This window comes from Nomascus leucogenys, chromosome 13 (genome assembly GCF_006542625.1).
Source record: "Nomascus leucogenys isolate Asia chromosome 13, Asia_NLE_v1, whole genome shotgun sequence".
NCBI classification, from domain to species: domain Eukaryota; kingdom Metazoa; phylum Chordata; class Mammalia; order Primates; family Hylobatidae; genus Nomascus; species Nomascus leucogenys.
Window position 1 is genome coordinate 65,041,208 of NC_044393.1, and position 15,185 is coordinate 65,056,392.

General features: G+C 35.6%; 1 protein-coding gene across 3 annotated transcripts in view; it reads right to left on the minus strand.

Moving 5' to 3' along the window:
• Positions 1–15,185, minus strand: part of TFEC (transcription factor EC) — a 222,012-nt gene that overhangs the window by 40,626 nt on the left and 166,201 nt on the right. For all 3 annotated transcript variants that reach the window (XM_030825681.1, XM_030825680.1, XM_030825682.1), the window contains one exon: positions 6,228–6,479. In XM_030825681.1, coding sequence (XP_030681541.1) covers positions 6,228–6,407 — 180 coding nt within the window. In that variant the 5' untranslated portion in view covers positions 6,408–6,479. The remainder of the gene's footprint in view (positions 1–6,227; positions 6,480–15,185) is intronic.

Genomic DNA, 15,185 nt, shown 5'->3' on the forward strand with positions numbered 1-15,185 from the left:
TGAGTTAACATACTGATTGAGAAACTCTCTCTTGAATTAAGATTTTTAAAAGGTTTTGTAATATTTTGTCTATAAGAGACACACTTAAAAGCAAACAACAGAAAAAGCTGAAACGAGGTTAAAAAAGGTATCATAAATATAACCAACAGGAAATCCACAGTAGTGGTATTCATATTAAGCAATATAAAATTTAAGGTTAAAATCTGAAGGAAAAATAATACCAAGTGATCATGAACACGTATGAACCTAAAAATATATACAACTGTCAGAATTCTGTGGAAAAGTAAATCAACACTTGTAGTTGAATATTTTAACTCAGCACTCTCTAAATCTGATAGTTCAGCACATAAACCTAAGTTTAGACTTCTCTTTACATATACTTAAAGCCATGCCTTGGGTCTTCATTGCTTCATTTCTGAAATCTTAAAATCCATGATCTTACTCATCAAATGCAGCCTTTGTTTTAGATCCAGTCTAAACACTGGCAGATCACCTGAACAATTTTTATTTTGTGACCCTTCATGCCTTTGCTCTGTTACCTTTCTGTCCAACTATCCCAAACATCCCAGGTAGTCAATCTCTCCACCTTCTATTAACTCTGAATTCAAAGTAGAATGGCTTCTGCTCACCATCCTACTGACATCCTTTTGTTGTTATTTTTATTCATTCTTTGCCAAGTTCAACAGATATTGATCAGTTCTTATTTTACTAGACTCATCTGCTATATTTGGGTGTGTGAATCACTCGCTCCTTCTTTAAACTAATTCTTTCTTTGGCATCAATGACATCGCACTCTCCCAGTTATCTTTTTACTTTATTTTATGGGCCTTCTCTTCTGACCATCCCTTAAATGTTGGTCATCTTCAAAACAGTATCTTTAGCTATCACTCTCCTCACTGTATTCAGGTTCTGAAAGGGATTTATTTCTCATTCAAGCTTTCAAAGACCATCCGTATTCTGACAACTCTCAAATCTCTTCCTCCAGTCCAGCAAATTTGGATATCTAGCTGTCACCAACATCTCCATGTGATGATCTCACTGATACCACAGTTCAACATGTTTTAAGGGAGAGGCTCACTTTCTTGCACTGCACAATAGAAATAGACTCCCAGCTGTTCCCTATCCCTGACTCCAGACTTCTCCCTCTATATAGTTAACAAAGTGATCTAGAGTCAAATCTGATTACGTCACCCTAGCTCCCAAGTTTCAACCCTACAGTGACTTGATACTGTTTAATATGGAGTACTAGCCTCTCTGTAATTTGCTGATTACTTACTTCTTTGATGTCATCCTTTACCACCATCTGCCTTCTTTTCTATTCATTTCACACTGTTTCCCATCTCTATTCTGCACTCATGGTATCCCATCTGGCTAAATGCCCTACTAGTCATTTTCCTCTAAGTCTTTTTACATAATATTATAATTATTTGTTAACGTTTTCTCTTGCCCTCAACCTGAAGCTCCTATATGGTATAAATTATATAGGATGTGCAGTTTGTTCCCTGAGCATGTGGCAATGACAGCTGTCTGAATGAAGAAACAAATGAAATCTTATTGACCATTCTAAGTTCTTTTTTGAGAAATAGATTTTTTATTTTCATTTGTCTTTTGAACCTCTTCTCCTGGTTGTCTTCTAAGTTAACTCATTGTCACTTTCGTGCCAAACTCTACACTTCTTCTAACTACCATACTTCTCTTAACAGTCCCTTCATCTATGTATGTTATTCATCCTGTAAAGGCTCAAAAATCTCAAAATTGCACCAAACTCATCTTCCACCTTCACTTTCGTATATAATATGACACTGAGACGCATCAACATTACCCCCGAGTTCATTTCTTTTATTCTCTCTACCACCAATTTTCCTGATTCAGGCTATAACTAAATTGCACTGTAATATTCCGTCATCTGTTCATTTAGAAGGAAACTTAACCTCAAATCTTTCCCTCTCAACTGACATTTAAATGTTTATGAAGCATTGCTTTGATTATGATACTTTTGTACTCAAAAACTTGCTCTCACAGCAGATCCATTGAGAGTTGTGTAGTAAATATCAATTTTCTTCTTCTTTCTTACTAATGTTTTTGATGAAACAATATGCTCAGAAGAAAAATGCATTTTTCTCAGCTTCACATCAGCTAGATGTGGCCATGTGACACAGTTTTGACTAAGTCATAAGCATAAGTCCCTTGTGAATTTCTGCAAAATTTTTCCTTTCCTCATGGAGGCATTCTCCTTGCTTCTCTCTCTACCGTTCATCTGGTTTGAGGGTCTGAGAGGTGAAGCAGCCTTCTTGTGATCACATGAGGCCCATTAAGATAAAAGTCACATAGTAAAGAAGAAAGATAGAGGAAGAACTGATCTATGTTGACATCACAGAGAACTACAACAGCCTCTGACTACTTACTTCCGGCCTACTTTTCATGAGAGTTGCCCTGTTTTAAAAATGGAGATAATAGGGGCTGGGCATGGTGGCTCATGCCTGCAATCCCAGCACTTTGGGAGGCCGAGGCAGGTGAATCACTTGAGGTCAGGAGTTCAAGACCACCCTGGCCAATATGGTGAAACTCCGTCTCTACAAAAAACACACAAAAAAATTAGCTGAGCGTGGTGGCTTGTGCCTGTAGTCCCAGCTACTTGGGAGGGTGAGGCACGACAATCTCTTGAACCCAGGTGGTGGAAGTTACAGTGAGCCAAGATCGTGCCACTGCAGGCCAGCCTGGGCGACAGAGGGAGACTTGTCTCAAAAAAAAAAAAAAAAAAAAAAGGACATAATAGTAAACCATAGTGCTGTTTAAAAATTAATTTAAACTACCACCTGACATAAAATAAAGACTAAATGACTAAATGAATACTCTCTTATTTTTGTTGTTAATATCACTGTTAATATTCTATGTTGTTAATAATTATAAGATATAACTGTATAAGATTATATGAGATAATATAAGATTATTATGGGAGAAAAATTTGTAACTCTCATTTAGTTAAATTACGGGAAGTGATTTTCTCTTGCATGTTCCTAATGCAGATCTAATTGATACAGTCCCCCACTACCTTGGAATCATGGTCTAAGTTCCCAGATCTGCATTTAAGTCCTGTAGCCCCACTCTAATCCTCCTTTCTAACCTCAGTCACTTATTTGTACTGAATTGTATCACTCTGAAACCCACTTATGCTTGTCTACTCTGCCCTTAGCTTACAGCATTCTCTACTCAAAAAATTATCTTCTGTCATCTTTGCTGTTGATGTACCTGTCTTTCAACACCAACTCAAGTATTACCACTTCCAGAATTTCCTGAGACCTCACACTGAAAAAGTTTATCTTCCTTCTGATTTTCTAGAATACTTTGATTTCACTTTTCTAATGGTTCTTCTCAAATTATACCATATTACTTAAAGTATCACTGTACCAATAACAGCAAGTAGAAAAATATTATTGAAATAAGGGCACTCATTATTCATTAACTTATAAATTTGCCAAAAATATGCACTGATTATTAATTGGCAGAAATTTGTCTTAGGAGCTAGATATTAAAATGTGAATAAGGTATGGTATTTTCATCAAGGAATTAACAGACTAGAAGATAAGAAAATCAAAAAAGGCATAATTAAAATGTAGCATGTGCTGTGAGAATGCCGTGAAAAGTGCAATTGTTATCCATATGATATCAGCATTGCTATGAAAACTAGATAACAGGTGCTAAGCCCAGACAGAGCATCACCAGGGAAAGCACCTTAGACAAGAAACCTGAAATGAATTTTGAAGGACGAGCTAGAATTATCCAGACAAATGGTCGTGATCAAATAAGCAGGAGGTAAAGAAAAAGATAAGGAGAACCTGGCCACCATGACAACCAGTGGTGAACCCATAAAGCTGAAACATGAAGCTCTATGGGGATACTAAAGGATAAGTCTGAGCCAGGTGGAAGGGTTAAGTGCAGAAGGGTCCACGTGCTATGGGCAGAAGTTTGAATTGTATCTTAGAAAGACACATGTTACAAAATGCTTCTTTTGATTTTATATTTCATCTTAAAGATTTTCAGTCTTCAAGTTACTCCTAATTCCAGTTACCAAATCCTGAATCTAAAGCTGTTCTCAGACTTATCCTGTGGTAGCTATGATTTCTGGGGTCTTTGAATTGATAAAATGCTCCCTGATGTCACAGGTGGAAAAGTCTTGGGAGAAAAAGAAAAAAAAAAAAGATGGCAACAGACCCCATCTCCTGAGCTCCCACTCTGCCCTTGTGTTAAAAATTTAAAATTCAAGTATCAAAACAATTCTACAACATGTACACATATGGGTGAGAGAAATTAAGGACTGAAACCACACAGATATACTATAGTGACTATATCCAAAGACTATACACTTTCTGCCTTGAGTCACAGACTCCAAGCACCAGTAAAAGTATTAGACTATTGCAACAGCACGGGGTCTATCCTAGCTATCAAAGATAGTAAGTCTGTGAATGATGGCAGTATGTGAAAATGTATAAACATACCAAATTCAAAGAGACCACACACTGATTAAAACTATTACAGACTCAGTAAAACTGTGATTAAATGGACATTAATGATGGTTGGGAGATACTTTTGTATACATAATTTAAAATATGATGGTTTAAAAAAATAGAAAAAAAAATTGTCTATAGCCATTGTTCGTTCACATTGCCCCAAGGCCAGAGCAATTCTTGGGACTTTTAACCCTTCTGAGCCATGAGATTCTTTGATTGAGAGCACACAAAGACCACTAAACCATGTGAATTTTCTATATATATATAAACTCAGGATAAAAGCAAAGGTAAGATATGTGCTTAAAGAATAAAAAAAAAAGGCAGAAAGTGATCTATGTTGCTTACCCATTCTCATTTTTTAGAGTACATATTTTATAAAATATATAATAAAATCATTTCTAGGTTTTACCTAGAATTAACTGGCACATGCATATCCTTCAAGATTTGTTTTTCTCTTTAGAAATCAATCTTTCACACAAGAAAATGAACTTTGGGAGAAGTAGTTGTAGGATAAATTGTACTGTGTGTAGATCTAACATTTACTGAACAGATTATTTCATCTGATATATATTTTTACAGTCTTCATAGACTGAATAGAGAACCTCGTTCTACATTCATTTTTTAGGAAAGTTTTTATATATCCACTACTGTAAAGTTTGAGTAAATATACACGTAGGTATTTACATTCGGTTTTAGATTTCAAAAAGTCCCATTTTTTATTGTTTTATTTTTTATTAACAATCTACCAGACCCTTATTTTTTTCTCTTTTCCAGGTTAACATGAAATTTGCTAAAAAAAAAAATTCTCTATCATTTGGAATTTAAATAATGGGATTCTGAGCATTATCCTTTTGTGCCTCGAGGCTACAGGCTTAATATATGGTAAGCATTGACCTGAAATCGGCAATAATCACCAGGAATGTAGATTGGGAGATTAAACCTGGGAGATCATAGGACCATAGCTTTATCTAACAAATCTAATGGAAAAAAGAAAAGAAAGCTCAGTTATTAATGTAGTTTTTTATAGTGAAACATTAAAGGAAGTCTTTTTTCTAGTACCAGTGTTTCCCAGTTCTATTCATACTTCAATGTTTTCTGAAGGTTCATTACAAGCAAGTCACAATAAATATAAACTCCATGAAGCTAAATACTCATTTATTTTGTATGATCAGCACCTCTAAATTTCAGTTATTTAGTAAATAGTAGCCAACTATTTATTAAAAATAGAATTGAATGTATAGAAAAGCAAAAGTTAGAAGATCCAGATGTAATTTCATATAAGTGCAATAAAATTATTAGTCTTATTCTAATAGTCAATTTCTACAGCAAAAATTTACTGCTATTTAAGTAATTTCTGCCTGTTTTATTTTAATGAATATTTAAGACAATTTAACTACTGATAAATACTTCAACTGAATTTATCAGAAAACATTTATAATTAGAGCTAAATCTTCTAAACACATAACACTATTAGTGTCTATTTTAATTCACATTAATACATAAGTGAAGTGCACATTAAAAATGAATTTTTATAATTTATTATGCATAGGAATTTATATGCATATAGTTAATAGAGAATAATTAATTAATTAAAAGCACATTTCTTTTGCTACATTTGCAATTGGAATGTTTACTGTAAAAATGTTGACTTCAATTACTTTAATAGAGTTTTCTTTCAAAAACTGATGATATATTTTTATAACCAGCCATTAGACATACATGCCATTGCGCACTGTCATCTTCTTTCCCAATAGTTAGTAACTTGGTGAGTGGGTTTTCTGTGAGGCCAGCATCACTGTCCAGAGTTGTGTGTGCATGCTGCACAAGAGGACCACCACTTGGCACTGCAGGTTGTGACCATTTAAGAGTTGGATTGATGATCTGATGATCAAAAGTCATGAAAGAGTTTACTTGCTGTTTCTGGGCTTTCTGTAGCTGAGGCCTTGCAGAACATTCCAGGTGTGCTGGGACCTACAAGATCAAAATCAAGCAAATACAATGTGCAGCATCAGCTGTGAAATTAGAGTTCTCCTTTCCACAATTGCACTAGGATAATAAACACACTATACTATAGCATCTAGTTTCTCTCAAATCTATCGTCCATACTTCTGTCATAAGTTACATACAATTTTAATGGGTTATGACTATTAAGAAGTAATTTAAACTTTAATAAAATATTTTGAATGCTAACCAGTTTTTTTTTAATGAGTAGCCCTAAAAATTAGGAATAAATATATAAACCACAATATTTTTCGAGGGTCTAAAAAATGAGGGCCTAAAATAAGGAAAATATAGATGATTCACTATTATAAGTAATTTGTATATAACATGTATTACTTGGATTCCTTTATATTACACACAAATATTCTATGGAATATGATCAAAACTTTGTTTTTAAGAAAACTAAAAATTATAAGACAGCAGGAACTAGAAATATATATACAAAATATTAAGTGTGAAACTGTATGTGTAGTGAAAATCTAGGTGATTTTTTTCTACTTTTCTGTACTTCCCTATTTCTATCCTGAGCCCAGTTTTATTTTTTTAATCTTATTTTTAAACCCTTTCATATTTTCACCTTATAATAATGAGAAACTGGTATAGTCATTATTATGAATTGACAGGACCATTCAGAAAAAAATCTAACAATTGTCATGTGTCAACTAAACAACTGTCCAGTCTGCCAAAATCCCCTTTTCAAAATATACCACATACTTTCAAAATTTTACACCTTCAGTCTAGTTATCATAGTTAATATTGTACTACCATTTGTGTAAGGACAACTTTAAGCATTTCAAATCTGCCCTTTAAAAGCCTATGAACGTAGTTTTGCCTGGCAGTAGTCTTTATATTTACTGTGCTATTCTGTGGCTTCTAATACATTTTCCTCAAGTGGCCTATATATAAACTGATTTAATATTTCCCTCATGTTAAACAATAGTAAAGATTGCTGTACAGTGCTTATTTTTCCTTTCATTTCAGTTACACAAACTACTCCTTAAATCCCTTAACATGCATTAGCCCAGATAAATAGCCTCTACGAAGTATTTTGCATTTAAATTAGCTGGTTTGGGGTACAATATTGTAGTAGTTACTTCAGTTTAATTCTGTTATGCTGACATTTTTAGCATTATTTTAATTGTACTACCATAAAATAATTTTTCAGTCATATAAAAAAGATTAAGATTGGTAATAAAGATTACACATATTACTAATTATATTGCTATGAGCTTTAAAGTTGTAAAATAACATTTCATTAAAATGCTGGTGGTAATTTTTTTAGGGTAGCTGTTTAGATTATCCTACTGTTCTAAATTAATCCTTTTTAATCTGTATACATTTATGAAATATACATTATGAAGAACACTTTGTTTCACAAATCTGAATGATATTTCACACTATGCAACTGAATGCCAAAGAACATTGTATACCTACAATTGGGAAATATCTCTTGTTCTAAGAAGAATATGTTAAATCAGAATTTACAACATGCATTAACTAATTCATTTTTTACTTTTCACCCATTCATTCCAAAAGCCTCATTGAAGCACTTACTCTTGTGTTATATCAAGAATACAAAAGAAGTCATAGATGTGATCCCAAGGTTATAGGAGTTTACCATCTATTGGGCAGTATTAATATCAATTATAGCAACAACAACAATGATAATATTAAGCAACAGATACTGGGCACTATGCTAAACAATTTACATATATTATTTTATTCGATTCTTGTTATAACCTTAGGAGATAGGTACCATTAGTTAGTATCCCCATTGCACTATATAGATGAAGCCACTAAAATTTAGAGAGTTTAAATGGCATGCCTATTACCATTCAGCTAGTGAGAGAAAGAAGTGGAATACAGAGCCTGTCTTCCTCAGCATTACAATATCGGTTCCTGAGTAAATAACTGAAATGTTTACAATGCAAAGCAAAAGCTCCATAACACATGCAATGAAATTAAAAAGCAGTGGTTTTAAAAAAAACATATTGAAAGAGAAAGTGATTTTAAGTCAGCTGTTGGAATGAGAGATAGTCCTACACAGCAGGCAAAGGAAAGAAAATCTCAAATATTCTCAGCAAACTATCGCAAGGACAAAAAAACTAAACACTGCATGTTCTCACTCATAGGTGGGAACTGAACAATGAGAACACTTGGACAAGGAAGGGGAACATCACACACCAGGGCCTGTTGTGGGGTGGGGGGAAGGGGGAGGGATAGCATTAGGAGATATACCTAATGTAAATGACGAGTTAATGGGTGCAGCACACCAACATGGCACATGTATACATATGTAACAAACCTGCACGTTGTACACATGTACCCTAGAACTTAAAGTATAATAAATATATTAAAAAAAAGAAAAGGAAAATCTCAAATAGAAAAGACCAAGATGAAACAAGACAAGAAGTTGTGAGACAGTCACAAATGTTACTCATGCAAAAGAAGTCACAGATACTTTTCTCAAAGCAAGAATACCATCTCCTCTTCAGGCCATTCTATATAGAGTTAGAATAAAATATAGTATGGGACTAACTCTAATTCTCCCTAAATTATTGATTATCTGTGAGGAATTACAAAAGTTTAGCAGGCAAGAGTGAGGACTGTGTTGGAAGCTATCTGTACAACATCTATAAACTAAGCAGAAGAGTCTAAAAACTTGGTGTAGCATAGAAAGATTCAATGAAATGTGATTATACTGTTCCCCAGAAAAAAATCTCTGACTTTACTAATCATGAACTAATATCAGAACAATGGGATAACTCATTGTAAAACACTAGTTTAACTATGTAACACTAATTTTAAAATAGCTTAAAAATTGCCTAGGTTATAAAGACATAAAATTATCTTGTGAATTTCTCTAACTGGATGTGCCAATATTTTGTGGGATAAAGTAAATGAAATTATAGGTTGCCATTGTTCATTTGTTCACTTATTCAAGTAACAGTTTTTGAGTATCAAGCATGTGTGGGCACTAAGTGGTACACTGAAGGTAGAAGGCAGATTAACACAGTGTCCACCCTCAAATAGTATAAAGTATAGTCACAATCTAGACAGGGTAGTAAAAAATGAGTTCTTCATGGGCAAGGACTGTATTTATCTTGCTGGCTGCTCAACTGCTATGCTTCTTGTACATAGCCCAGAGAATGACACACAGGAGGCACACAAAAATATGTGTTCCTATAAACACATATAAAATGTGTTTTATATATATATATATATATATATATATATATATAAACATATAAACACATATAAAAATGAAAGAATGAGTCATTAGAGTAAATCTTGGGAATCCACTAGAAGACCATATAAACCATAATCAGGATATCAAAGTATTTGCTAGGAAGTCAGAGCAGCTATAGATTGTGATTTGTTTCATTGAATTCTCAAAGAGATAAGACCATCAAAATGAAGAGAAATTTTTAGGTTTTTAAAACAATAAGTAAATCATATCTTCAGAACTCAAAATTATGTTTCAATGTTATCACCCTAACATGCTGCTATTGCAAATTAACCTATATCTAGAATATTTTCCTTTTACCCAAAACCTTCCCACCACATTACTAACAGCTTATTTATAATAGTTTCTTTTACATCCAGTATATCCTGCCTATCAAAAAAAATTACAAGACATACTAAAAGGCTAAAAAACATGGTTTGAAGAAGCAGAACAAGCATTATAACCAGACTCAGATATGGCAGGGAAGTTAAAATTATCAGACCAGGATGAAGTTTTTAAAAACTATGATTAATATGCTAATAGATAAAGTAGGCATCATGCAAGAGCAGATGGGCAATGCAAACAGGGAGATAGAAATTCCAAGGAAAAAAAACAAAAAGGAATACAAAAAATCAAAAACACTGTAGTGAAATGAAGAATGCTTTTGATGAGTTTATTAATACATTGAAGATGACTGAGAAAAGGATCTCTGAGATTAAGGATTTCACAACAGGAAACTACAGAACTGAAAAGCAAAAAGAAAAAGGTTAAAAACAAAAAAAATCAAAAAAGAATATCTAAGAACTGTGAGACAATGACAAAAGATGTAACATGTGCACAATGTGAAAACCCAAGGGAAGCGAAGGGAGAAAGAAACAGAAACAATACTTAAAGCAATAATGACTCAGAATTTCTTCAATTAATATAACATACCAAACCACAGATCCAGGAAGCTCAGAGAACACCAAGCAGAATAAATGCCAAATGAAAACAAAACAAGAACAAAAACAATCTATACCTGGGCATAATATATTTGAAGTACAGAAAATCAAAGATAAAGAAAAAACTCTGGAAAAAAAATCTGGAAGAAAAAGCACCCTACCCATAGAGAAGCAAAGATAAAAATTACATCTGACTCTTCCTGAGAAACCATGCAAGCAAGAAGAGAGGAATTAAATACTTAAGGGATTGAGGGGGAAAAAAACCCACCAACCTAGAATTCTGTACATTGTGAAATTTCCCTTAAAAGGTAAAGGAGAAATAAAGACTTTCATAGACAAGCAAATATTGAGGAAATTTGTTTTCAGTAGCCCTGCCTTACAAGAAATGCTTTTAAAAATTCCTAGGAGGGAAAGAAAATAATGTAGGTCAAAAAATCAGACCTACATAGAGAGACAAAGAGCATCAGAAACAGAATAAATTAAGGTAAAATAAAATTGCTTATTTTCTTATTATTCATTGATCTGTATTAATGTATTTAAAATAATAAGGCAATCATGGGAGGAGGTTCCAAGATGGCCAAATAGGAACAGCTCCAGTCTACAACTCCCAGCGCGAGTGACGCAGAAGACAGGTGATTTCTGCATTTCCAACTGAGGTACCAGGTTCATCTCACTGGGGCTTGTCAGACAGTGGGTGCAGCCCACGGAACGTGAGCTGAAGCAGGGTGGGGCATCGCCTCACTCGGGAGGCACAAGGGGTCAGGGAATTCTTTTTCCTAGCCAAGGAAAGCCGTGACAGATAGTACCTGGAAAATCAGGACACTCCCACCCTAATACTGCGCTTTTCCAATGGTCTTAGCAAACGGCACACCAGGAGATTATATCCCGTGCCTGGCTCAGAGGGTCCCATGCCCATGGAGCCTCACTCACTGCTAGCACAGCAGTCTGAGATTGAACTGCAAGGCAGCAGCGAGGCTTGGGGTGGGCCGTCCACCATTACTGAAGCTTGAGTAGATAAACAAAGCTGCCGGGAAGATCGAACGGGATGGAGCGCACCGCAGCTCAAGGTGGCCTGCCTGCCTGCCTCTGTAGACTCCACCTCTGGGGGCAGGGCATAGCTGAATAAAAGGCAGCAGAAACATCTGCAGACTTAAACATCCCTGTCTGACAGCTTTGAAGAGAGTACTGGTTCTCCCAGCATGGAATCTAAGATCTGAGAACGGACAGACTGTCTCCTCAAGTGGGTCCCTGACCCCCAAGTAGACTATCTGGCAGGCACCTCCTAGTAGGGGCTGACTGACACCTCATACAGCCGGGTGCCCCTCTGAGATAAAGCTTCCAGAGGAAGGATCAGGCAGCAACATTTTCCATTCTGCAATATTTGCTGTTCTGCAGCCTCCGCTGGTGATACAAAGGAAAACAGGGTCTGCAGTGGACCTCCAGCAAACTCCAACAGACCTGCAGCTGAGGGTCCTGACTATTAGAAGGAAAACAAACAAGAGAAAGGACATCCACACCAAAACCCCATCTGTATGCCACCATCATCAAAGACAACAGGTAGATAAATCCACAAAGATTGGGAGAAACCAAAGCAGAAAAGCTGAAAATTCTAAAAATCAGAGCGCCTCTTCTCCACCAAAGGAGTGCAGCTCCTCATCAGCAACGGAACAAACCTGGATGGAGAATGACTTTGACAAGTAGAGAGAAGGCTTCAAAAGATCGGTAATAACAAAATTCTCTGAGCTAAAGGAGGATGTTCGAAACCATCACAAAGAAGCTAAAAACTTTGAAGAAAGATTAGATGAATGGCTAGCTAGAATGAACAGCGTAGAGAAGACCTTAAAAGACCTGATGGAGCTGAAAACCATGGCACGAGAACTACGTGATGAATGCACAAGCTTCAGTAGCTAATTTGATCAAGTGGAAGAAAGGGTATCAGTGACTGAAGATCAAATGAATGAAATGAAGCGAGAAGTTTAGAAAAAAGAGTAAAAAGAAATGAACAAAGCCTCCAAGAAATATGGGACTATGTGAAAAGACCAAATCTAAATCTGATTGGTGTACTTGAAAGTGACGGGGAGAAAGGAACCAAGTTGGAAAACACTCTTCAGGATATTATCCAGGGAACTTCCCCAACCTAGCAAGGCAGGCCAACATTCAAATTCAGGAAATACAGAGAATGCCGCAAAGATACTCCTCGAGAAGAGCAACTCTAAGACACATAATTGTCAGATTCACCGAAGTTGAAATGGAAGAAAAAATGTTAAGGGGAGCCAGAGAGAAAGGTCCGGTTACCCACAAAGGGAAGCCCATCAGACTAACACTGATCTCTCCGCAGAAACTCTACAAGCTAGAAGAGAGGGGGGCCAATACTCAAAATTTTTAAAGAAAAGAATTTTCAACCAAGAATTTCATATCCAGCCAAACTAATCTTCATAAGTGAAGGAGAAATAAAATCCTTTACAGACAAGCAAATGCTGAAGATTTTGTCACCACCAGGTCTGCTTTACAAGAGCTCCTAAAGGAAGCACTAAACATAGAAAGGAACAAACAGTACCAGCCACTGCAAGAACATGCCAAATTGTAAAGACCATTGATGCTAGGAAGAAACAGCATCAACTAACGAGCAAAATAACCAGCTAACATCATAATGACAGGATCAAATTCACATATAACAATATTAACCTTAAATGTAAATGGGCTAAATGCTCCCATTAAAAGACACAGACTGGCAAATTGGATAAAGAGTCAAGACCCATCCCTGTTCTATATTCAGGAGACCCATCTCATGTGCAGAGACACAAATAGGCTCAAAATAAAGGGATGGAGGAAGATCTACCAAGCAAATGGAAAACAAAAAAAGGCAGGGGTTGCAATCCTAGTCTCTGATAAAACAGACTTTAAACCAACAAAGATCAAAAGAGACAAAGAAGGCCATTACATAATGGTAAAGGGATCAATTTAACAAGAAGAGCTAACTACCCTAAATATATATGCACCCAATACAAGAGCACCCAGATTCATAAAGCAAAGAGACTTAGACTCGACACAATAATAATGGGAGACTTTAACACCCCACTGTCAACATTAGACAGATCAACGAGACAGAAAGTTAAAAAGGACATCCAGGAATTGAACTCAGCTCTGCATCAAGTGGACCTAATAGATATCTACAGAACTCTCCACCCTAAATCAACGAAATATACATTTTTCTCAGCACCACATTAACCTTATTCCAAAATTGACCACATATTAGAAGTAAAGCACTCCTCAGCAAATGTAAAAGAACAGAAAATATAACAAACTGTCTCTCAGACCACAGTGCAATCAAACTAGAACTCAGGATTAAGAAACTCACTCAAAACCACACAACTACATGGAAGCTGAACAACCTGCTCCTGAATAACTACTGGGTACATAACGAAATGAAGGCAGAAATAAAGATGTTATTTGAAACCAACTAGAACAAAGACACAACATACCAGAATCTCTGGGACACATTTAAAACAGTGTGTAGAGGGAAATTTATAGCACTAAATGCCCACAAGAGAAAGCAGGAAAGATCTAAAATTGACACCCTAACATAACAATTAAAAGAACTAGAGAAGCAAGAGCAAACACATTCAAAAGTTAGCAGAAGGCAAGAAATAACTAAGATCAGAACAGAACTGAAGGAAATAGAGACACAAAAAACCCTTCAAAAAATCAATGAATCCAGGAGCTGGTGTTTTGAAAAGATCAACAAAATTGATAGACCGCTAGCAAGACTATTACAGAAGAAAAGAGAGAAGAATCAAATAGATGCAATAAAAAATGATAAAGGGGATATCACCACTGATCCCACAGAAATACAAACTACCATCAGAGAATACTATAAACACTATGCAAATAAACTAGAAAATCTAGAAGAAATGGATAAATTCCTCGACACATACACCCTCCCAAGACTAAACCAGGAAGAAGTTGAATCCCTGAATAGGCCAGTAACAGGCTCTGAAATTGAGGCAATAATGAATAGCCTACCAACCAAAAAAAGTCCAGGACCAGACGGCTTCACAGCCGAATTCTACCAGAGGTACAAAGAGGAGCTGGTACCATTCCTTCTGAAACTATTCCAATCAATAGAAAAAGAGGGAATTGTCCCTAACTCATTTTATGAGGCCAGCATCATCCTGATACCAAAGCCTGGCAGAGATACAACCAAAAAAGAGAATTTTAGACCAATATCCTTGATGAACATTGATGCAAAAATTCTCAGTAAAATACTGGCAAACCGAATCCAGCAGCACATCAAAAAGCTTATCCACCATGATCAAGTGGGCTTCATCCCTGGGATGCAAGGCTGGTTCAACATACGCAAATCAATAAATGTAATCCAGCATATAAACAGAACCAAAGACAAAAACCACATGATTATCTCAATAGATGCAGAAAAGGCCTTTGACAAAATTCAACTGCCCTTCATGCTGAAAACTCTCAATAAACTAGGTATTGATGGGACATATCTCA